Raw genomic sequence first — 24,004 nt, 5'->3', positions numbered from 1 at the left:
TCTCGTGAAAATTAGAAAAGCTGGCCCCACAATTGGTGAAAGTTCCCAGGTCTAAGGATGAAGGAGAATAAAATAAGGCGTGAAACCAGGTAAGGCGACACGTAACTCGGCCGGCACAAACGTGAGACGCAGGAATTGAAGTCAGAAGCGTCCGTGTTCATTGGTAGGTGTGGCCTGTGCTGGCCGGTGAAGGTGTAGGCCAAGGGGGAAGGAGGTTGCGGAAAATCTCAACCATGCAATGTCCGTTCTCTTTTATTTGTGGTTGGTGACATTCCCGACTAATCTTCTCCCCTCATTGCACGAATTAGGCACACAATCCTGATTGCTCGGGCTAAATTAATAAGATCTCGCATCGACGTTTAGATGAATCAATCATTCACATGGATCCCGTTTGTCTAAGCACCTCTTTCAAACTTGCCAAATTACTCCACAACTAATGCTAGTATCATATGGGAGAGCTAATTTCTTCGGATAACAAGTTAATTTAAATAGGTGAAACCAGTTTGTTCGTGTTATATAAATAAAGAAAATAGAACATGTAGTGCTTGACATATATCGTCCGCTTGGAGAAATCACTTCAATTCGAAATTCGCTGCTCCTTTCGAACTTTGGATATTATGCGAGAGGACATTAAGATTGGACATCAAGCTAATGTCCTAGAAGAGTTTCACATGTCAATCAAGGGTCTCGCCGGTTGAGTCCACTCAAACCTTGATTTGTCCGATTGGATCCTACTTCATTCATCCTAAGAGAGTCCGCATTCAAAACAGTCACGGGAGTGGGATAGGGGACGCACAACTCGAAAAGACGAATGCGATGGACAAATTCAATTCAATAAAACAGATAGACCTACAAGAAATTTGGTTTCGATTTTTTTTTTCATAAAACGTCATTGGAGTGATCTAGTAAAAGCATTGCGGGGTGTCTTTAAATTAGGAGTACGTCACCGATAAATTAGTTTAAAGATATTGTGCGAAGCACAATTTGACGATGTTGGAGTCAAAGCTTCGATGATTCACCCCAGGCGCGAGATCTATTATATGACCATATCCGACGGTAACTATATAAAGATGACGTGGAATTTACTTTTTCCACCATTACCTCATAAGTTGAAAAAAAATATTTTTTTTCTCTCTATCTCAAGGAATGCTCTCAAATTTTACATCTCATGAAGCAATTTAACGAGTTTACTCATGTCTAAGTTTTGAACATCATATGGGGCCGTAGCCAGAAGTCTTAGGGCAAAATGATGCGTTGTCATAGCGCTGGTGACGCCTGTCCCTGAATTCCTCCAACTCTACATAAGTCCAACCCCCACCCCTAAACCTCTCTTCACAAAACACACACACACTCTCACTTTCTCTCTCTCTCTCTCTCTCTCTCTCTGATCAAATCTGTTCCAAGTGATCATTTGCTACCTATCGTACACACACTCGTCCTCTTCTTCTTCTTCTTCTTCTTCGTGGTCGTCGTCGTCGACCATGACCTCGTCGTTCTCTGCGTCATCGCCTTTTCTCCTTCTTGTTTACTTTGTACTCTCTTATCTTCTCCTTCTAGTGCTCCTCCAATGGCGTCGCCAGAAGGGCGGCGACAACAAGCGCCGCCTCCTCCCTCCCGGCTCCATGGGCTGGCCTTACATTGGAGAGACCCTCAAGCTTTACACCCAGAACCCCAACGCCTTCTTCTCCATCCGCCAGAAACGGTACCACACGCACAGCCCCGCATATTACTGCTTTCCTGGGAGGAGACTCTTATGTTGTCACGTCGTGCATGTGTGTTCTTGCATCAGGTACGGGGACGTGTTCAAGACGCACATCCTGGGTTGTCCGTGCGTGATGGTGACGAGCCCGGAGGCGGCGAGGGTGGTGCTGGTGAGCCAGGCGCACCTTTTCAGGCCCACGTATCCGGCGAGCAAAGAGCGAATTATCGGACCAAGCGCTGTCTTCTTTCACCAAGGGGCCTATCACTCCCGGCTCAAGAAGCTCATTCAGGCCTCGCTCCTTCCTTCTTCCATTAAAGGGTCTGTCTCCGAGATCGAGCGCATCGTCCTCGCGCTCTTGCCCGCTTGGAGAGATCGCTCCATCATCAACACGTTGCACGAAATGAAGATGGTACGCAACGCGACTTACGGGTGTCGTCTTCTGTTTTCATTCTTTATATATTTTTTTATTCTCTGCTTGTCTTGGAGGTATCGTAGACGACGATGAAGAAGAAGAAGAATCATCTCTTCAAAGCTTTCAAACTTGTTCTTGTCTGAATCTGTTTTTAATTGTTTATTTTTTCATCTCGGGTTGTGCCAGTTTGCTTTCGATGTGGCAATGAGTTCGGTCTTCGGAGGAGATGTGGACCTCGAAGTGAAGAGCATCAAACACTTGTATCAACGCCTCACGGAGGGTTACAACTCCATGCCTTTGGATCTTCCTGGAACTCCCTTTCATAGAGCCATGAAGGTGAATCGAAATAACAACAACAAATTCCCCTGAATCATCGAGACAGATTCTGAGTTTTGCTAATGGTTGTGAGAGTATTTTCGACAGTTACGGATTCTGGGTTTTGCTTGCAGGCAAGGGGTCTCTTGAACGAGACACTGAGGGGGCTGATAGAGAAGAGAAGAAGGGAGAGCGACAAGGGCGAGAGTGGAGGTTTGTTGGAAGTCTTGCTGAGGGCTGAAGACCCCAAAATGGACCGGCTCACCGATTCGCAGATTGCCGACAACGTGATCGGCGTCATGTTCGCGGCTCACGACACCACCGCGAGCGTGTTGACGTGGGTGCTCAAGTACTTGCACGATAACAGCCATGTGCTCGAAGCTGTGACCGTGAGTTGCCCCCCACTCCATCTTCCTCCTCCTACTATTGTCGTTCGTCCAGTGATTCTCGTGTTGGGAGGGGAAAGGAAACGAAAAACGGTTCTTGAAATCTCTACGCTTCACAATTTTTTTTGTCGGTCGCCCATGTCTGCTATCAATTCAAGGTTGATGTTAGCTCACGTAATCGTTCTCGCTTATGCACACCGTATGTTGGGTTCATTTTTCAACATAATTTTCACCCTTTGAACCAAGGGAATCCAGATTTCTAAGGAAGATTCCGCAGATCATTTTAAAAACAGGGGTACATATTTCTCTTTCCCCTATCATGGTTAATATCGAATTATTTCAAGAAGAAGGATCCGCCCTGTATAGTGATATATCTGTTCTTAAGATAGCACACAGAATTGGATGCCTAGTGTTGTATTCTTTTGATACATATATTGAAACAATGTACCAACATATGTTTTCAGAGGGAGCAAGAGGGAATTCGACGCAAATTGGTGGAATCGAACCGCAGTCTTACTTGGGACGACACTAGACGGATGCCATTGACAAGCCGGGTATAAATCTACCCTAATTTAAGGATGTTTACTTTAGAGAAAATAGTCCTCCTCCTCCATACTATAGCTTCAACGAAGCTTCGGTGCTCATATGATCAACATGGTTATGGTCAGGTGATTCAAGAGACATTAAGGACGGCAAGTATACTGTCCTTCACATTTAGAGAAGCAGCAGAGGATGTGGAGCTCGAAGGGTACGTGATCCCAAAAGGTTGGAAGGTCCTCCCTCTATTCCGAAGCATCCACCATTGCGAAGATTTCTTCCCTCAGCCCGACAAGTTCGACCCTTCGAGATTTGAGGTGACTTAAGCTCTCAGTGCATATACCACATAAAACAAATTCATGCCATCGTTATCCTTTGTCCTGCTATTATACTACATTGTCTAGCAAGTAATTTGTAGATTCATGTCGGGTCAAGAACTGCCCATCCCTTTTATCCCGCGATATACGTCAAATTCGGGATTATCTACTCGAAAGAGTAAGATTCATGTCGCGCCAAGAACTGCCACCCCTAACCATTTCTTCCCTCGATGTACGTCGAATTCGGGAAGGATGTATCTACTCGATGGAGTCGTGGCAGGATGTCAAGACAAAGACACGACCGGAACAAGATACTGTCTATCGCGAATGTTATCAACATTCTTCAGTTCAATGTCTCTTCTTTCGGCAAGGCTTATTAGCCTCGTAGTTGTCCCTTCCATCAATATCTGTCTTTATATGTGTGTATAGATCTTTTGTGTATACTATTTCAAGGAATGTTGCTCGTGAAACCTACGAAGTATCCCACCACGTGAGTCGATTTTATAAGGTAGCGACCTCGCCGTGAAGCTGCTTTCCAATTGGAAGTGTGTCCGTGTCATGTCTCCCTTATTTTCTGATTTAGAGACTCGTAATAGTTTTGGGTAATAATGGATCGATCGACTCTTCAGGCACTCGACTAAATTTCTTATTCCTCGACACCGGTTGATCATGGTGGCGAGCCGACTTCATGCTCCTAGACAAGTAATGAACACTTGCTCCTAGACAAGTGTCGAATACTACACTCGTTGTATTATTGAAATCGAGCATGCAGATGATGTACAACTTTCAGGGGGCCATGAATTGATCTAATGTATGATTTTGGTGCAGGTGCCACCGAGGCCACACACATACATGCCGTTTGGTAACGGAGTGCACTCTTGTCCCGGCAGCGAGTTGGCTAAGCTGGAAATGCTCATCCTCCTCCATCATCTTACCATCTCTTACAGGTTCTTATGTTATTGCTTATACGTAACTTTGAAGCATATACTGTGTGGAGATAAAAACAATGAAGTGGTTCGTTCTATGTTTTACAATGTACGGTCTCTCGATTTTTTTCCTGTTTATTTTTGGACTGGCTTTAACGTAACGAGTCTAGGCAAATGATGGTCGAGAACCGATCGCATGGGGGAACCATACACTTGTCCTTCATGCATGACGCAATAGTCAAACACAATCCTCATCTCTTTGCTTGGCATCCAAAGTCTGCTTTAACTTTGAGACCTTGAAAACCTAATGATGAGGTCTTGTCATGTTATGAATTTGTTTTTTCTCTTTTTTCTCCAGCTTTTGTTTTTTCTGTACTTCTAGTTTTTTTCCATTACCAAGCAATCTCAAAACTTGAAAAACCACTTTTGTTTTCTTTGGTGAAGACCAAACGATTGCTGTCCTCATTTTTCAATCACATGCTTGGTCAAATATACACCATAGCCATCAAGGTCCATTTATTGGCTCTGCATTTATCCCCGTGATGTGATGGCATGGCCTTAAAACGAAAGGTAAGGCTAAATTTAAGAAGTGCTACTTTTAGAGTCTCGCCTCTTCACAAATAATAATATTTTTTTTTATAAAGATAACGTTGAATGAAAATTATGTGATTTTCTCTTTCCAAGAATGTTGATTTCGAAAGCAACTCTATTTATTTTAATTTCTCCCAAAAAATCTGCTCATTTTTTTTTTTACGTTATATGTATCTATAGACACACGCAACCAACTCATCATCACAAGCACACAAGTGACAAAGCGGCTTATCTTGTCACGTGTCTGGAACAAATATGCGAACCCCTTCGTACGACGTGCGACATAATTAAGTGGGGACCAATCAGCTGGACCGGAGGTTGAACCTAGTCTGTCCTTTTGATTTCCCCAATCTCTTCGTTTTTATGTTTTTTCTCATCATCAAAAGCAGACTCCGACGTGGATTCGTCTCCTTCTCCTCCATAGCCGTCGCAATCGCTTCTGTATCCCGAAAATTTTCAACATTTTCAAATCAAAGATTTTCTGATCCTCACTGAACCAATTGCATGTTGGGTGTTTTTAGTACGAGGGACAAAGATGGACAGCTGTACTCCTTGGTTTTGTAAAAGTGCATTGTTGTTCTAAACTCCACCACGCTTGGAATCCCGACAAAAAGAACAAAAAATCAAATCTTTAAGCCACGTAAATTTTATACCCCATAGATTTTATTTTTTCCACGTAGAAAAAAGAAGGGGGGTGGCCAAATCTCATCCTGGTCTTTGTTCGGCTGCAGGTGGGAAATCGCGGGGGAGGATGATGGCATACAGTATGGGCCCTTTCCTGTACCCAAAGGAGGCCTACCCATTCGAGTCTCGCTCCGACCGTGGAACGAGAGGAGGAGGGACCGGATCATCTAATGTAATGTACATGTTATTCACGGGTTCCAATCCAAGACATGATTCCATTTCTTAGCTTTTCATTTCGTTTCTTTTTCTGGTTTATTGGAGAAATTGGCAATTGAAGTTTATGATGATGGCTCTCCATCTTCTTTCTTCGATTTTATGTAAAGCGCGATGTTTGTGCAGACGGCGGATGTCGTCGAAACCTACAAATGCTCCCTAGGTGAATTAAAAGGATGCAAAATCATCTTGTAATCTCTTTTTTCTGTGGTCATTCCTTTCCCACGGCTCTAACATGACATAGCAATTTGTGCTCCGACAACAATTTGTGGTGTCTGACTCAAACTCATAACCAAACGAATTCGGCCTTAGCATTTCAGTGTGGGGGGGCGAATCGTCCATGTAAGTGTATTATCCAAGCACAGTCATATTAGCCGACGTGGACGACTAACCATGCCCAGTTTCGGACGTAGACTGGAGTGGGGGTGGGGGGTCGAATTGTCCACTTAAGCGCGCACTATCCAAGCACAGTCATATTAGCCGACATGGACGACTAACCATGCCCAATTGGAGATGTTGGTTTAGAATGCTCGCTAGAGCTATCCGAAAAGACGTGATTTATAAAAGATTGGTAGGAGAACGAAACAAAATATGCGACAAGTCAAACATGAAAGAGCCTGGCATACAGCTTGAAATGCGACTCCCAATCAACATCGGCAACTTAATCCACCCACCTAACTAATTAACTATCGGTTATGATACTATTTTTGTTAGGTAGTGTGCAGCAGAAGTCCGGCACTTTTGCTCGAGAAGATTGCTAAGAGGGTGCTTAAATCCGAGCCCGTCAACATATCCAGTTAGACCCACTTTCACTTACAAGTTTAAGCCAATAAATTATGAACCAACGTGGATAGATTAACTGCTTAATACTACACTAATTTTTCAATATGAGACTTCTTTATCACAACTTTCACGTGCAACCTAGCAAAGCATAAAGATTTCTTTCCAAATAAAAGGATTCATTTTCACTTTCATGACTAAGAATAGTTCTTGTATGTCGATTTTGGGTTAAGAAATATGCATAATTATCTCTCTACTCATTACACTGACCCCCTCTTTTGATCCAAAAACAGAGGCTATATTGTGAAAAATCAAGAGAAATCTCTCTATCATACCACACAATTGCTTATGGGGTAGCATATTCCATCACCAATTCCTACATCATTTCACATCTCAATATTAAATCCAAAGTTTCCTTGGGAAAATTTAGTGACTGCTTTTGTATCCTTGATATAAAAAATTTTCCATCGAATCGATTAACGTAAAAGAGGATCCAAGTGCATCAAGTGACCCATACCAAATGCAGTATGTATATCATACATGAGTAACTAGTAACCCACACACCCCTCCCGGCGCTTTTGATCGTTGATTCGATAAAGGGGGAAGGGATATCCGTAATATATGGGCCCACAGCCCAGCTCGTGTCCAAGTCCTCAACCCAGCCCGTTTTTGTGATGCCCTAGAACGTCATGTGTGGCACTTCTTTATTTTTTTTCAATTTTACTAACGAATTAATATGGGCAAGTGAAAACACAAATTACAATACGATCACATGAGTTTAATAAAATACATTTGCATCTTCTTCTATGTTAAACACAAGCATTACAATTTTAATGCATTGTCTAAGTAAAACAGAAAACACAACAGTCCCGGGAAGGGTCGGGGTCACCAATCTCCACCACTATAGCTCTACTCCCAAATGCCTACATGAACAAACATCGAACTATCAACTAAGAGTTCGACAAACCCATTGATGCGTCATTGCCATCAAAACCAGGAGGATCATCAAAATCAGTAAGTGATCCAACTAACCCACCCTCGATATTTTAATACCTGGCAACATATAAATGAGGAGTCCATTCGACCAGTCCAACATCAACCCATAGAGGTATACCTCGTATACACTATAGTTGACTCAAGAACGAACACATCTTCATAAACATACTCAACATGCACATGATCTCCAAAAGTGATAGTCGAGGAAATCCATCCTACGCGTCCGAAAAATAAAGGAATGAGCCGAGACCCAATAAATGAAATCTCTAATTCTAAAGTAGGAGATTATCTTATCACTCAACCCGCAATAACAAATATCATGAGCTCAGGGCGGTACAAAATAACAATTTATGACGAGAATATGACATGTCAATTAAACATCAGCAATATTGCATAAGATTAATCATTCCTATGCAAGCGGATAACATATTACATATTACAAATATCACATAATATACATATGAGTTCATATTTGTCACTGGTCGAGACCGTCTCAATTCAGGAGGCATCTCACAACTAACGAGGTATCGTCACCACCAACTCATGGGAAACAAAATTATATATACCCATTTGCCAAACCTCTTAGTTTATTTTTCACAAGTGTCCTTTACATTAGCTAGGATGAATACACTATTGTGCGTCCACGTGATGCTGACCATTTCTTAACATCATACCATGGCTCCACGAGCCATGTCATCAAAATATTTAATGTCCTATCAAAATTGTAGAGAATCCGTGACATCCCAAATTTTTTCTATATTAGAAATAATCAGAGAGAGAAATAAATGTTTACGGATAAATTCTTTAAGAAATTTTAGAAAGGCTATTCTATAACTTTAGATAGTTAATTTGGAAATATCTCAAGAAATTCATTTCTTTTAAAATTATAAGGTCTATTAAAAAATTCCTATAGGAAAATGGGATACCTAGAATTTGCTCTTGAATTGGATCAATACTAAGTTAGTTTTTTAAAAGATAATGTTATGTCAATTTAGTTTTTCTAAAAGATTTAAAACAAGGTTATTGTCAATGAGTCAATGTATAGCAAATAATATTTCTAAGTCAATACAAAGTTGAGAAGAAAATGAAAAATAGAAGTGTCACTTTCAAGTACTAAATACTAAGATAAAAATCAATGTCACTTTCATTAGTAAAGTCAAAGTGTTATAAATATGTCAATATTGTCTAAAACTTGATTGCCAAGTTTTAGTGAAGAAAACATAGATAAGAAGTAGAGGATTACAATTGAATTATAAGTAAAATTTCATTAGAAAAACTAGTAAAGTTAAGATGTTCTTGAATAATTTTATATAGCAAAACTCATTCGGGTAAAATGTCGTTAACGAGTCAATTTAAGATGTTCTTAGAATTGCAAAGGAAAAACGTATGAAAATAATAAATTACAAAACAAACGACAAAAGATTAATTTGAAACGAAAGATATTAGAACGAGAAAAATGGTTAAGCCAACGACGGACGATGACGTTAGGGCGACTCGCGCCTGGCCAGCACAAGGCCGACCCAGGAATGTCGGCCAAATCGTCGGTGCAAGCGCCACCAGCCACGCCGCCGAGGAACGGCGCAAATTGGCGACGTCCATGCGAACCGCCATCACTGGTTGGCGGTTCTCAACGAGGAATGGCTGATTTTGAGTTCGTCTTGCTTTCGTCTCTAATTAATTAAAAGAATAATCTAAAAGGATAATTAGCATAAGTTGTATTGTAAACGAATTTATAAGATTTTGATAAGTAACTCATCTTAGAAACATGAACCAAAGGAAATATTATGAAGTTAATTTTAAGTGAATGATAAACTAATCAATTAGGATTATTAAAGCACAAGAAGACAAAGTAAAAGCAATAAACAAAGTCTTGATCTTTTGAAAAGATTAATTATCAAAATGTTGTTGAAAATTTGGAAAAGTAGCCATGATAAGAGAAGACAAAAGAGTATCATGGCACAAGAGCTTTTGAAATGCACGTGAATGAAGACCTCAAGTTTTCCTCTTCTTTAAAAAAGGTTATTGTTATGTCTTTTAAAAAGAAAATAAATTATTAAGATGTTAGTATGTGATGACAAAGGAAGTTGACATGATAGCTTCTGAAGATGCTCATGTCAAGAAGACTCCATTCTCAAGTAACTATCCCATCTTTCCAAAGAGTTATGATAATGTCTTAAGAAACGGAAAAATTCTACGATCATTTTCTTTTGTCACTTAAGTGAATAATTGGCACTTTGGAGCAAGAACGGCAAGGGCGTCGATCGCCCACCCCACCGGCACGTCGCACCGTAGAACGCCGCGCCCACCATCGCCGCCACTTGAGGCGTAGATCGGTCGATCAGAGTCGATGGACCCGTTATTCTTTCCTTTATTCGTCAACGATTATTTGTTGTAAAATTCTTTAAACATAGTGAAATAAGATAAGATTATATATAAATATATAATAAATGAATGATTAAATTATTTAAGACTAGATTACAATTAACTAAGCTAAGAGAGAGTCTCGGAATGGAGAGATGTGGCTCAACCTAAATTAAGTAAAAGTGTGTGGCTAACAATAAATCTTGTACAAGAAAGAAGTTGATCAAAGCTAAAATATCTAAGAGGCATAATAAATATCGTGTTGATAAAGGGTCTTGAAAACTTGTGATAGGACTTTAAAATGTTCAATAAGGGAGGACTCCTTCTTGAAGCTCACGTGAGAGCAAGGGAGAGAGAGAGAGAGATATCTAATAAAAGTCTTTGACTCCAAAGAAAAATGGAGAGAAAGTTTTGGCTGAGGAAATTTTATTATAAATAGAGGTGCATAGTTCTTGAAAACTCCATGACCACTTCAAGACTACTTGTCCTTTGTTCCAACTTCCTTTTCCTCACACACCCTCTCCTCTCACGCCGGTTCACCTCCATCCCCACGCCACTATTGACTCCACCATTGTCCGCTATACCATCGTCATGCATTCGTCACACCGCTGTACGTCACACCGTTGTCATCATTCCAACCATTATTTTCATCCAACGACGTTTTATCCTATTTAAACGGTAAAGAAAAACGTGAAAGGTAAATGACATTTCTAGATCTAATGCGATAATATCCGTTTATTTCTTGATTCGGTGTGCATTGTCGCATGATTTGTATGTATTGCATGAGTATCATGGCATTAACTACAATTTACATGATTTATTTTGCGAGGGAATATTCGAGGTTGTCGAGCGGAGGTCAACTGAAGGAAAAATGGAAATCGTTGAGCCAAACGGACCCGAGAATCGACTCAAACCAGCATCGGTCGGGCCTGGATCCGGTTGGATCCGACCCGAGCAGTATTGGGTCGGCCTAGACTTGTTCCGGACCAACTAGACCCGATTCGATTTGGGCCGGGCTGGGGAGGCTTGCTTTGGTTTGGTTCAATTAGGCTGAATGGGTACATGGGCCTCGGATTTGGTCGTGTTAATTTGCTGACTTGAAACGATTTGATTTAATCCTTGTTCGATTTTGATTTTATCTACTTATTCTTGCATGATTGATAACGTAAAAGATAATAATGGATCATGCACTTGCAATGTTGTTGATGGCATTAAAAAACATTGACGTGCCACTATTAGCGAGAAAAACAACGGTGTAGAGGCTTAGGAGTAACCACGTATTCTTATAAACCTCTAATGACCGTTGTTCGCGATAACGGATGAATCTATCATCAGTTGCTAATGGTTTTACTTGAGGCGATGGTGTAAACGTCGTTACTTAAATGATGACATGAATTCGACGTGCCGTTGAACACGTATAGTGGTGACGTTGCTTGGTACCTAAAATTCTGACCAGTGGTTCGGAGAGGATGCCTAAAAGTGAAAAGAAAAAGTTAATGGATCGTTTTATACGATGTTTTATGATAAAGTTTTACGATGGTTGAATCATGACATTTATGAAATGGATAACAAAATAGTTTCGTGTCAAAAAAATTTCCACCACTAAGTTAATTATTATTATGATAATCTTGTTTTAAGCCTAGGAATTTCATTTAGTGGGATGCTCGCTCGTTCCTTTATTTTTCAGGTGCAAAGAAATGGATCTTCCATGGGAGCATCTATTTGGTTTCTCAACACGCACGACCCACCACCGTCACATTGTAGTTTGTGTTGATATTGAAGCTATTTATATTCACCTCGACCGTATGAATTGACATTGGACTGGTGAATCTAGTTCCGATTGAGTTTATTTCGTGGCACGAACCGCTTGAGGATGGGATGATTAGGGGTCCACTTGGGTATCTAGGCAATAGCGTTGCGGCACCTCGGGCCAGCTGCTCTAAGAGAAAAGGTGACTCCGTCCCATGTCTGTTATATGATGGAATGGATTAGCGGACGATAGGATAGCCTCGAACGAATTTTGCTTATAAGATATGTTGGGAGGTAGTGGTTTGTAATCCTATGGCATGATGTGTAGGCTTTCCTATATTTTGGAATATGAGATAAATTAGAAAAGTTCGGAACATGTAATGATGGTTTAGGGATGAGCACCCACTTATATAAAATTAAGTAGATTGTAATCATCTTGGAAGCTGCTATGTCTACTGTTTAAATAGGTTAAGAAGTTAACTACGTTTAACAGTAGAGGTTGGCCGAAAATAATGAATTAAATGAGAAGACTAAAAGTGTCTTAAAGTTGAGTAATTTATAAGCTGTTTTATTAGAAGTCCATAAGGAAATTTCTAAATGAAAGAAATATTAGAAAATGATTATTATTAATATTTGAAGAATAGTGGTTGAATAATTTTTTTTCGAAGATATAATTAGAAAAAAGGATAAATCGGGATATTGGTCCGGGGGTCGTTGTTGCGACCTTCATCCGGTTAGGATGGGAATTTAGGGGTGATTGCCTCATTTCTATAGATCCGTGGTGATCCACGGATCGGCTTGGACTCTCTTAAGTCCTCACCTCGCGCGATGACAGAATTTACAGATGGTTTCGACCTTAACGTGCGTGGTCGGGTGATATGTGCATAAGTGTACATGCTTCAGAGTTGCTATCAATCTTTTGGGAAGGTAGATTGAAAACCTCGTCGGGCGGTAGGAGGAGTCGTCCAACTCATACGGAACCAGAGATTTGGAAACGGGGACTTAGTTACGCTAGTTTCGTTTATTGACACCCTTTCAGTATCTAAGTTGAATGATTTTTCTAACCAAGATTTTCATGCAGATGATTTGGGGTAATTTGGGAGTTCATGCGGACGGGAGTATTTAGCCTATCAAACACAATCATTAAAGAAAGTGTGCAAATCAAGGATCCAATAACGTGCGGATAAAACGCATCAATACAAACCATGGCATCCCTGGTAATATCTTGGAGAAAGGATATTTGGAGTTTGGAAGGAGTTCGGGAATGATTTAAAGGCGATTCGCCCATGAGGGGCAAAATCGTCATTTTGAAAAAAGAGGGACAATTTTCCCGTAAGGGGCAAAATTATAATTTTAGAAGGGATTAGGAACCTGGGAACATCACAAATAGGATTGGCCAGTTGAATGTGCCCATTTCCTATTTTCCGACATTTTTTTGGAATTTAATTGAATTTTCGAACCGATTTGCTCAAGAGGGGCGAAATCGTCATTTCAAAGGGAACTAAAGGAAAAATCACCAAAGATAGGACTGGCCAGTCGAAATGGCCCATTTCCTATTTTTAGGGATTTTTTTTTTTTGAAATTTTGGGGAATTTGGGGGACAATTTACCTTGAGGGGTAAAATCGTCATTTTCACAAGAATCGAATGGGAAAAACATCAAAATTAGAATTGGCGAGTCAAAATAGCCCACTTTCTAATTTTTGGGATTTTTTCGAATCTTTAAAACTTTTTATGATTTTTTTCAATTTTTTATGAATTTTCTAAGAATTTCCTTTTTTTTACTTTTAAAAATCATTTTAAAAAATTTTTATTAAAATTCTTTTTCCGGACCAGATCGAGTTGACCTGGCCCACGCCTCACGGGCGCTCGGCCCAAATCGTATGGGTCCTAGGCCGGTCTCGAAAAAAACAATGCCGTTTTCAACATTTTCGTTTGAATTTTCGAAAGAATTTTCATAATTTCCCACCTATATAATCCTACACTCTAGGACGTGACACAAGGCAAGATCTCTACCGTCTGATCAAAAAATTGAATTTTTAATTTCAGAAAAAGGATGGACGATTGAGATCACAACGTGTGGTCAAACCTAGGCCACATGATCGAAAAATCTATTTTTTTTTTCGAAAAATGATTTTTAATATCAGAAAATCATTTTTATTTTTAAAAAAAGCAGGATCACAACACGTGGCAGCCATACCACTGTTGGATCAAGTTTTATTTTTTTATTTTTCTAAAACAGATTATCAACTCTCCTGGCGACGTGGACGACACGTGGCACGTGATGTGTCGCCACATCGGCATTGACTCGTCAACACTCGTTGATCGAGTCAACCCTCGCCGGGGAAGATGATGAATAATATCAACGGAGACACTGTTCCTACTAGAAAAACTGGCAATCTTGCTGAAAAATCACCTAAACGAGCCATTTTTTCGCCAAATTCACTTATCCTACACAAACCGACTATCTAAATACAAATATGGGCCTAAAAAACCCGTTCGCCAACTCTAACAGCCCTTATCGGCTCCCACCAAAACTGTAGATTCCGGCGACCCCCATTTCTACGCTTTCAATCGTTCGAGCCCGATCTTAAACACACAACCAGCATCTACAAAGGCTTAGGAAACTCACTTGGACATCCTCATTGCTCGGGGATCGTTCGACAAAATTTTCCGGCTCATTATGTCGGTGAGGTTCGGGAGGTTCAACAATGGTGGGTTTTGTATGCACAAAAACGAACGGAACAGAGTTTAGGGATGACTCGAGACAAGATTCAACTAATTAAGTTCAAAAGATATGGTCGGACGAGCGAGATACCATTAAAGCTGAGCTCAAGATCCTTTCACGAAGTTTACCTTAGTTTGCGATGAAACGACGAGTGAGATGATTCAAAATGTTTGCGGGATCGAGGCGGAGCTCGGGACGGTGATGGTGCGGTTGGGCGTCACTTGAGGTGCGTCGACGAAGGTTGAGCAACTCTGACCCAAAGGTTCTTCAATGGCTACCAACGGCTTGCAGAGAGGATTTTTCTCTCCCCTCTTGCTCTCTCTATCCCCCTCTCTCGAACTCATCCCCTCTTCTCGCTCGTTGCCGTCCCTAATCTGTTCCAACCGACTCCTCTTTTCCAAACGATTCTTTTTTTTTTTTTTGTTCGCTTCAAGTCTCTTATGAGCTCTCCAACCTGTGCAAATGAGCATTTTGGGGAAGATGGGTTGCAATCCGGGTCGTCGGGTTTGACTTCACCCAACCCGAAAGATCCAGACGTTTGAAAATTGCCAAATTGATTATAAAAACAACCAATTTTCTCGAAATTGAAGTTATAATTAGGTTCTATGGCATGTGTTTCATCTAGGAATGAAAATTTAGGGTTCAATTGATTCCAATTGACGAAAAACCCATTGTCCAAAATTTAACCCCAAATAGGAATTTGACTAATAAGGACTTTTACGATTGGTTCATGTCAATCTGACTTCACCAAAGTGTTTAGAAAGCCAAAAAATTTAGGGATGAAGGTTCATCTGTGCATGGGTTCGTCTTTAAAATCATCAATTTGACCTTAATTGAAAACCGGGGACTAAATCGAAAATGCAAATAGGTCCATTTTGCAATTTGCTAAAAAAATGAAAATTATTGGACCAAAATGCAGTTAAAGGTGTAGTAATCAAATGTCAAAACTTGGACCAAGGGAGAAAAAGACAAGAAGGGTCTCAAATGAATTTTTGGCTCAATTTAGGTTCATAGTTGTGAAGAAACATGCAATCCCAAATTTAATTTTTTAAATTTTAAATGTCCAAAATGAAAATTAAAATGAAATTAAAATTAAAATATTTATTATTTTTTCATATTTTTATGGCCACAAATGATTTTTTTTGTAATTTTTGGGTATTTTCCTAATATACTAAAAATATTAAAAAATGTAAAAAATAACGAAAAATATTTTTTATTCAAAATTGGTTCCTTAGGCTTGGCCAATGCTTCCAAAGTTGATTTTGCAATTTTATGAATTTTTATGAATTTTTAAAAGATTTTCTAAAGAAGGACTGATTAAAAATCACGTGTGAATAGTTGTCACGTAACCATATCATACGGTAGAATATCTGACTAACTCCGAGTCTAATATACATACATTCGCTCGGTGACAAATAGGCCGTGGTAAAAATCTTTATCATATGGCAACATAACAAGGATTAGCTACAACACAATAAATGCCCCATATATTTCAGTAATTATAATTGCAAATTACATAACATTAATCTATTGGCATTTCCTATATACAATATGACAATCGATCAAGTATGTTCAATTTAACATGTAATCCTTCCTTTTCTTTTCTCCAAGCCAATATCACTTAGTAGCAAACTTTTACAAATTCTTTAATTATGGATATGTATTTAGCATTAGATGTTACTACTCTATAATTTAAGTAACTCATGTGCATTCCGTTTCACTTTTAAATCTTCCTTTATCAAGTCCACTTTTACCACAAAGATGAAGAATCGTCATATATAATTCCAAACTTTTAATATTTTATTATTTTCCTAATAAAATTTCTCATTTTGCATTATTGCCCATAGATTTCGATTTTCGTGAAATCAAGTCATCTTAATTAAATTAAATACTAAAGGCTATTATTTTGTTATCTAAGACCTATTAACATTTTATTTACACTATAGACATATCACATATTATAAAAATCTATCAAAACAACCCGCTTTTACTTAATTACTACAATTTGTTCCAATTTTGCATAGTTGAACACGTTGCTTAAATTGAGCAATTATCTCTAAAAATTAACTTAATCACTTACTCTAATAAGATTTCTCAAGTTGTAAATAGTTCCCATAACTTTCAGTATTTGTAGATTCGTCCTCCATCATGGGGAAATTATAAATGTCCCTAAAACTTTTAAACTCATTTTTTTGAATCAGTTTTGTTTCCTCTAGTTAATATTACTTACCAATAATTAACACCAAAACTTATTAAATAACTATATTAACGGCCCCCCTCACCTCTATAAACTTCGAAATTGCCCCTTAAAATTTTCAAAAATCGACTAAGATGTCCTTATTTTACCTAGTTTCACCATTTTCATACTTTTTTTTTCCCATTTAAGATGTAACAAAATCATTAGTAATCTCTCAAAGACATCCAAGACGAGTGGAAATTTTTTAAATTCAAGCCTCACGATCACAAGAACTAAACATACAACTATTGAAACTTAATTACACATATAATAAAATCAAGACTCATGAACAAATGATCTATCAACTAAGCTAAAGAGTACTAAGTAGATCATTTTAGCTTTGTTCTTAGGGTTTTCACTTACCTTGAGTTAATCTTCAACAAAGAAAACCCTTAATCACCTTGAAATCAAATAAATATTAAAATTAACAACCTTTATAGTTAGAAAACAATAGAGATAACTTGAAAAAGTAAAGTTCATGAATATACCTTACGAGACACTAGATTAAAAGTCATTGATTGTCTTGAAAAAACTTAGAACAGAAAATTTTATGAACTTGAAGATGAAGAAGTTAAATTGATGTAGAAAATGGGGGAAAGAAAGAGTATATTTAATTATTGTATCCTACATTTATTCTATATTGAAGAGCGACTTCAACTCACATTAATTATGTTGAGTTAAAAATAATCATGTCATTTAACTAGGGCTAATAGTAGATATAAAATTAGTATGGTTAAAAAATTATATCATGCATGATATCATCAAAAGCTAGGTTCAATAGATTCAATTATGGGCACGTGTCAAATAACAAGGTGAGAATTAAGCCATTTGCTCAAACTAGGGACGTGACAATGTTATGATTTAGGGTAAAAAGATTGAGATATGAGGTTATTTTGAGTAGATGCTTTTTGTTGGGGTAAATAAATCGAAAATTTGGTATCCATTTGAAACGTGGGTGAATCGAAAAAATATTTTGAAACTACTAAAATTGTTAAGAAAATGTACAGAAAAATAGAGACATCTAAACTCAATAACATTTTAACATTTGAAAATTATTCGATGCGTATTTAGGAGTATATCAACCGCCATAGACAATTTCTATGCTAATTCTATTTTCTCAATAACTTTCACTAACTTAATATGTTAAATGTTATAAAGCTACGAAGAAAATCCAAATGTTACAAATTTTCTTTTCTTTCCTTCAACAGAATTATGTGCACACTTGTGAAGCGACGGAATAAACAAGGAAAAAGAAGGGACCCTTACCCGTGAAGAAGAGAAGAAGAAAAAAGGGAAATGAGAGAAATCTACGAACGGTCACTATCCCGAGCCGATTCAACTACGAATTACAATGTCCGATAAGTACTCGACCTCTCTCTTCATTCCATTAAATAAATTTTCGGTGTTAGGGTATAAATTTCGAAGCTATGTTGATTTTGAGCTACTCTGTTTGTTTGAAGAGTTATTAGGTTGCATGTCTACAAATATATAAGTAAAATATATAAAAATGAAATATTAGGGTGTTGTAGAGCCATGAGAATTGAGGGATCTCTATTTAGACCTACGTTTTTGGAGAAATTTCTAGAGTCGGGCATGCATGCTGAACAATGCGCAAACAGTATCTTCCGGACCAATATTCGGCACTTTCTGGCTAGATGATGGGTCGCCCAAGTTAGGGGTTTTGTAGTTTACTGAAAGGGCTTTCTATGGACTATAATTTTTCTTGAAACGGAGTTCCATGGAGGAAGTTATGGTGCAAATGATTTTAGCGCGCAAGCTATCTAAAGCGGACAACGATGTGTTTCCGCTATAGGTGAGTTTTTTGTTAGCGCGTATGTGTCATTTTATTGACGAATAGGCTTAACTTAGTCTAGTTGTTTGTTAGAATATTGTTTTACTTAGTTTTGACGCTGTTTTCCAATTATTTGATAGGAAGATGAGTGCGTCAACTCGAGTAACTATTGTAAGTTGATTTTCAATTTTCCTAGGTGGGTGGTGCTTCCTCTTCTTTGAATTTGTAAATTCATATTTTAAAAAAAATGAAAATGCAAGATGTATTATATGCAAAGTTTGATTTTGGCTAAAAGGCAAAAGTGGTGATTAAACTACATTTGATGCATAACTTTAGATCGATCATTTGATGAAAGGAATTATGAAATATTATTCATACTGATCCGTGAGTAGTTTGAGCAATGTGTTATGTTATGTTATGTAATGTGAATGTTTATACATATTATATATGTGTGTGTAAATCAAGTTTCGAATTTGTTTATGGAATTAGTTCTAGAATGATTTGAGAAATGCTTCACTTTTGGTGGATGAGTTGAGTTGGGAAAAGTTATATGTTAGGTTATGAAAATTATTCTGGTTTGTGAGAAAGATTATGTGAAATCGTTTGTGGAATCGTTTTGTGATATTGATTCCGAATGGACTTGTGATGTGTGAATAATGATGTTGTGAAATTGTGTGATACGCAATATTACTGTGGACCCAATTAGGGATTTGTGGATATGTGCACACTAGTGTGAAGATATCCTTGTAAGTCGAGCCACCGGCATTATATGTGAAGACTTTGCTAGGGAGAAATCTTGATTGTCTTTGTCACGTGGCGTTATGTGAGACCATGATTAGATATTTGAGCACGACTTTGGTCAATGGAATGGACAATTGACATGTCACTTGAGATTAGTCAATGGGATAGACCATCGTCATTTGGTTATATATGAGATTGATTAATAGGATAAACCATAGATATTTGATTCATTGTTGTTGATTAAGATGAAAATTTCTAATATGTATAAAATTTTTCTAGAAAGATGTAACTGCTTTTGGTTTTGTACGTATGGATTGTGGTAATTGAAAATAATTTGTATTTCAGTATTTTGTCATCAATGTGACCGCATACTTTATTGGGTATTTTGACTATATGCGTACGAATTTGTGCTGAAAGGAAATAACTTATATTTGAAGTTGTGCGTATATTACCAATCAAATTTAGGATTATTGAGTTCGGTTATGGTTTTGTAAATATGCATAATGGGCCCTCGATCCGCTTAGAAGAGATAAGCATTATTCACTAAGCTGTAGTTGCTCACACATTCCTTTCCCCATCTTCTTAGGTTCCTCGATTAGCGACCAATAGAGCGATAGAGTTATCGATGGAGACCTTTAGCAGTTATATTGTCCTTCCGGTGAAAGGACATTTGCTCAACCGCAAAGCTCATAAATTTGCTCAACCGCAAAGCTCATAAGCTATAACTAGATAAAGAGTCACCGCACGGCTCATAAGCTATAACTAGATAAAGAGTCACTTATGCGGGTTCACCAATAAACCATTGAGGTTGAGATGACGCGATTTTCTTTGGTTTTGGACCTTTCTTATCTCAAAAGCTAGCTTAAAAGAAGAGATTTTCCTTCACACTTATAAATCGACTACCAGTCCATTCCACAACCGATGTGGGATAACTCCAATAATCTTATCGTCACATATTAGGCCTTGAATCAAAGTAACAACAGCCTGTATTTCTCTCGTGTGGGTGTTGAGCCCAACTTACCAAAGATCACCCAACATAGTATTAGAGCCAATGGCTAATTGGTGAGCCCACAATATGTTTCGGTATTTGGTGGATATCTCAAGGAAAGAATTTCACGGTCGACACGATTTTTGAGTGGTGAGCATTGTGATGTAGCAATGCGGGCCCGATAGCAAGCCTTCATGGTTCGGTTTGGAGGAAGAGACTAAAATGAAGGTGGGTTTTGATGAAGATTCAAGTTGAGATATGTTGATGCAGAAAGATACTTGAATTAAGGGGGAGCAGACCTAATATTGAGCTCACATGTAAGAGGAAGATTGTTGAGATATACGTATGAGTTGTGTTAGAGAAATTTCACATCGAAAAATTAATATAACGTGGAGCAGTTAATATGTTGGCTTATGACTCATTAGTTTAAATTTTTGAGTGAAGATGGATTCAATTGATATATTGATGGATTCGGACTTAGGCTCCCTTTTGGCGAACTCTTAGGGTGGAGGTATCAGATTTTTGTTGCGCAATCCCAATAGCGATTTTGGTCAAGGAGAAAATATCCCATAATTGAGATATGCCACATGAGATTTGCATTAAACTACTTACAGGTTGACACGTGGTACATCTGGTCCCATCAAGAACCATACACGTGGCCACATGAGATTTGTATTAAACTACTCACAGGTCGACATGTGGCACATCTGGTCCCATCGAGAACCCTACACGTGTCCTTCATGCACGATGCTATAGTCAAACGCAATCCTCATCTCTTTGCATGGGATCCAAAGTCTGCTTTAACTTCGAGATCTTGAAAACCTATTGATGATGTCTTGTCATGTTACGTCCTCTTTTTCCTTTTCTTTCTCGATCTTTTTTTTTTTTATCTGTATTTCTGGGTTTTCCTGTTACCTAGCAACCTCAAAACTTAAAAATTCACTTTTGTTTTCTTTGGTGAAGACCAAACGATTGCCGTCCTCGTTTTTCAATCACATGCTTGGTCAAACATCCACCATAGCCATCGAGGTCCATTTTCTGGCGTTGCATTTGTCCCCTGGTATATATGTTTAGTAAATTTAGGAATTATTACTTTGAGATCTCTCCTCTTCACATGCTCTACAAAAAAAATTCATTACAAAGACAATGTTGAATGAAAATTACGTGATTTTTTTCTTTTCAAGAATAGTCATTTCGAAAGCAACTCTATATATTCTAATTTCCCCCAAAAGTTCTGCTCTTTTCTTTACATTATAAGATCAACTATACAATAAATATCATATATGTATTTTACAACCAACGTTCTCATCCTGGTCTCGTTCAGCTGCAGGTGGGAAATCACGGGGAAGGACGATGGCATACAGTATGGGCCTTTTCCTGTACTGAAAGGAGGCCTACCCATTCGAGTCACAGTCCGACCGTGGAACGAGAGGAGGATGGACCGGATCATCTGATGTAATGTACGTGTTGTTTAAGGGTTCCAATCCAAGACATGATTCTATCTCTTGGCTTTTCATTTCGTTTCTTTTTTGGGGTTGTTGGAGAAATTGGCCATTGAAGTTTAGTATGATCGCTCTCCATGTTCTTTCTTCGATTTATGTAAAGCGCAGTGTTAGTGAAGACGAGATGGGAATGGCAGTAGATGTCATCGAAACCTCCAAATGTTCACCGGGTGAATGAAAAGGATGCAACTCTTCTTGTAATCTTTTTTTATGTATAAAAATGTGTGCTCAGACAACAATTTCCTGCGGCCAACTCAGAGTCATATCCAACCGAATTCGGCCATAGCATCTCCATGTACCTGGGTCTTAGATTGGGTGGCGAATCATCATCATAAGCGCACTGTCCAAGCACTCACATTAACCGAGGTCGATGACTAGACATGCCCCAGTTGGAGATGTTGGTTCAGAATGCTCACTAGAGCTATCCGAAATGACGTGATTTCTAAAAGATCAGTAGGAGACCTAGAGAGAATATGCGGCAAGGGAACCACGTAAGAGCCTGGTTTTGCGGCCAGTAACGCCGCTCCCAATCGGTTTCATGATCAGCACCAGCAACTCTATGTCAAGCATGAAGATTTCTTTCCAAATGAAAGGACTGTTTACACTTTCATGACCAAGAATAGTTCGTGTGTCAATTCTGTGGTAAGAAGTAGGCATAATTATCTCTCTGCTCATTGATTACATTGTTCCCCTCTTTTGCTCCTGACACGGAGGCTAAGTCGTGAAAAATCAGGAGAACTGTAGTGGATTGGAAAATCTGTGTCACACCACACAATTGCACATGGGGTATTATATTCCCCCACCAATTCCTACCCCATTTCACAGCTCATTATCAAATCCAGAGTTGCCCTGGGAAAATTTAACAACTGCTTTTGTGTACTTGATCTACAGAATCCTTGATATCTGCAAATTGATTATATTCCGCAACAAAGATTTTCCAGCGGATCAAACAAACGTAAAATTGGATCCAAGTTTCTCAAGTGACGCATACCAATATGCAATACGCACATCATGCAATAGTAAGTGGTTACACACACACCCCTCTAAGTGCTTTCAACCGTTGACTCAATCAAGGCCGAAGGGTATCACCCAATTGCGCGACTGCAAAGCTCAAAAGCTATCACTAGATAAAAGTCACTTATAGGTCAAGGATCATAGCCTGAAAATATAATATGAGAGAAGAAAAAAAGGCTGTACACATGGAATAACTTGGTCGTGAGAGATATGCTGGATTTGTATGGTCTGATGCAGAGGATAAATTTTTTCAATATTGTCTATAGAAATGGTGATTGGACTTGATTTGTGAGGTTACTGGTGTAGTGCTGCTCTAGGTACTCTAAAATATATATGTTGGATAATCATGAGGACAACTTTGAATACATTGCTTCTATCAAGGTGCAAGGCAAAGAGATATTGGCATAGTACTGTTTTGATCTTGACCACTAAGTAAACACATGCACCTGGAGTAAGTTCTTTTCTGGTTTTCATCTATATATTCTTCTTCAAGAAGCAAAACCCCACAGTACTAGCGAAAATTTATGTCCAGTTTATGCCAAGAGTCCAACATCAATAGTCAGTCCCTCCTCCTCCTCAAGTCTCTGACATTGGTGTCAGCTGTTTTCCATGTGTCCAGTCCATTACCATTCTCTACTTACCGAAGCTTCTATACTCACAGGATGTACTTCTCCAGCAAAGAAGTAAACACCCACTTCATCTTCACCAACCAACATTTGTAGGTACTAATAAAGACAAAAACACTCTTATTGGTTCTTACCTTACCCAAAAATAAAACACTCTTATTGGTTCCCAAGTCTCAACTTCCTTATCTTTAAACATTGCAAGTCTGCAACTAGTATTTTGCCAAATAAATTTATCCAGTCAATTTCCAACCGGCATAAAAAAGTGCATTCCCCTTTGCCTGTTCCTTGTTTTTTTTCATTTTTTCAAAGAAAGGCTTTTCCTTCTCGCCACCACATGCCAATGACCAGTACCCTCTCCCATAGATCCTCTACTCCTTAAAGTGATTTGTCATACTTAAGTTGCACTATTT

The 24,004-nt window shown here is 38.6% G+C and overlaps 1 protein-coding gene across 2 annotated transcripts; it reads left to right on the top strand.

Annotated features, from left to right (window-relative positions):
- The first annotated feature begins 1,481 nt into the window (after positions 1 to 1,481).
- LOC115746064 (abscisic acid 8'-hydroxylase 2) lies at positions 1,482 to 22,016 on the top strand. 2 transcript variants are annotated; one of them, XM_030681785.2, is made up of 8 exons: positions 1,482 to 1,702; positions 1,790 to 2,111; positions 2,301 to 2,450; positions 2,564 to 2,818; positions 3,280 to 3,369; positions 3,484 to 3,669; positions 4,498 to 4,616; positions 21,783 to 22,016. In XM_030681785.2, the coding sequence occupies exons 1-8, from the start codon at positions 1,482 to 1,484 to the stop codon at positions 21,904 to 21,906; spliced, it is 1,467 nt and encodes a 488-aa protein (XP_030537645.1). In that variant the 3' UTR covers positions 21,907 to 22,016. The 2 variants fall into 2 exon arrangements, with proteins under 2 accessions (XP_030537645.1, XP_030537644.1); XM_030681784.2 differs by lacking the exon at positions 21,783 to 22,016 and adding an exon at positions 5,918 to 6,151.
- The last annotated feature ends 1,988 nt before the right edge of the window (positions 22,017 to 24,004 follow it).

Source organism: Rhodamnia argentea, chromosome 6 (assembly GCF_020921035.1).
Source record: "Rhodamnia argentea isolate NSW1041297 chromosome 6, ASM2092103v1, whole genome shotgun sequence".
NCBI lineage: Eukaryota > Viridiplantae > Streptophyta > Magnoliopsida > Myrtales > Myrtaceae > Rhodamnia > Rhodamnia argentea.
The sequence above is the reverse complement of the archived record's forward strand: the minus strand, read 5'-3'. Positions and strand labels throughout refer to the sequence as shown.

Bases quoted from the DNA above. Each gene is read 5' to 3' on its own strand.
- LOC115746064 (XM_030681785.2), top strand. From the start codon at position 1,482: ATGACCTCGTCGTTCTCTGCGTCATCGCCTTTTCTCCTTCTTGTTTAC. The intron at 1,703-1,789 runs GTACCACACGCA...TTCTTGCATCAG, and splicing joins TTCTCCATCCGCCAGAAACG to GTACGGGGACGTGTTCAAGA. The intron at 2,819-3,279 runs GTGAGTTGCCCC...ATATGTTTTCAG, and splicing joins ATGTGCTCGAAGCTGTGACC to AGGGAGCAAGAGGGAATTCG.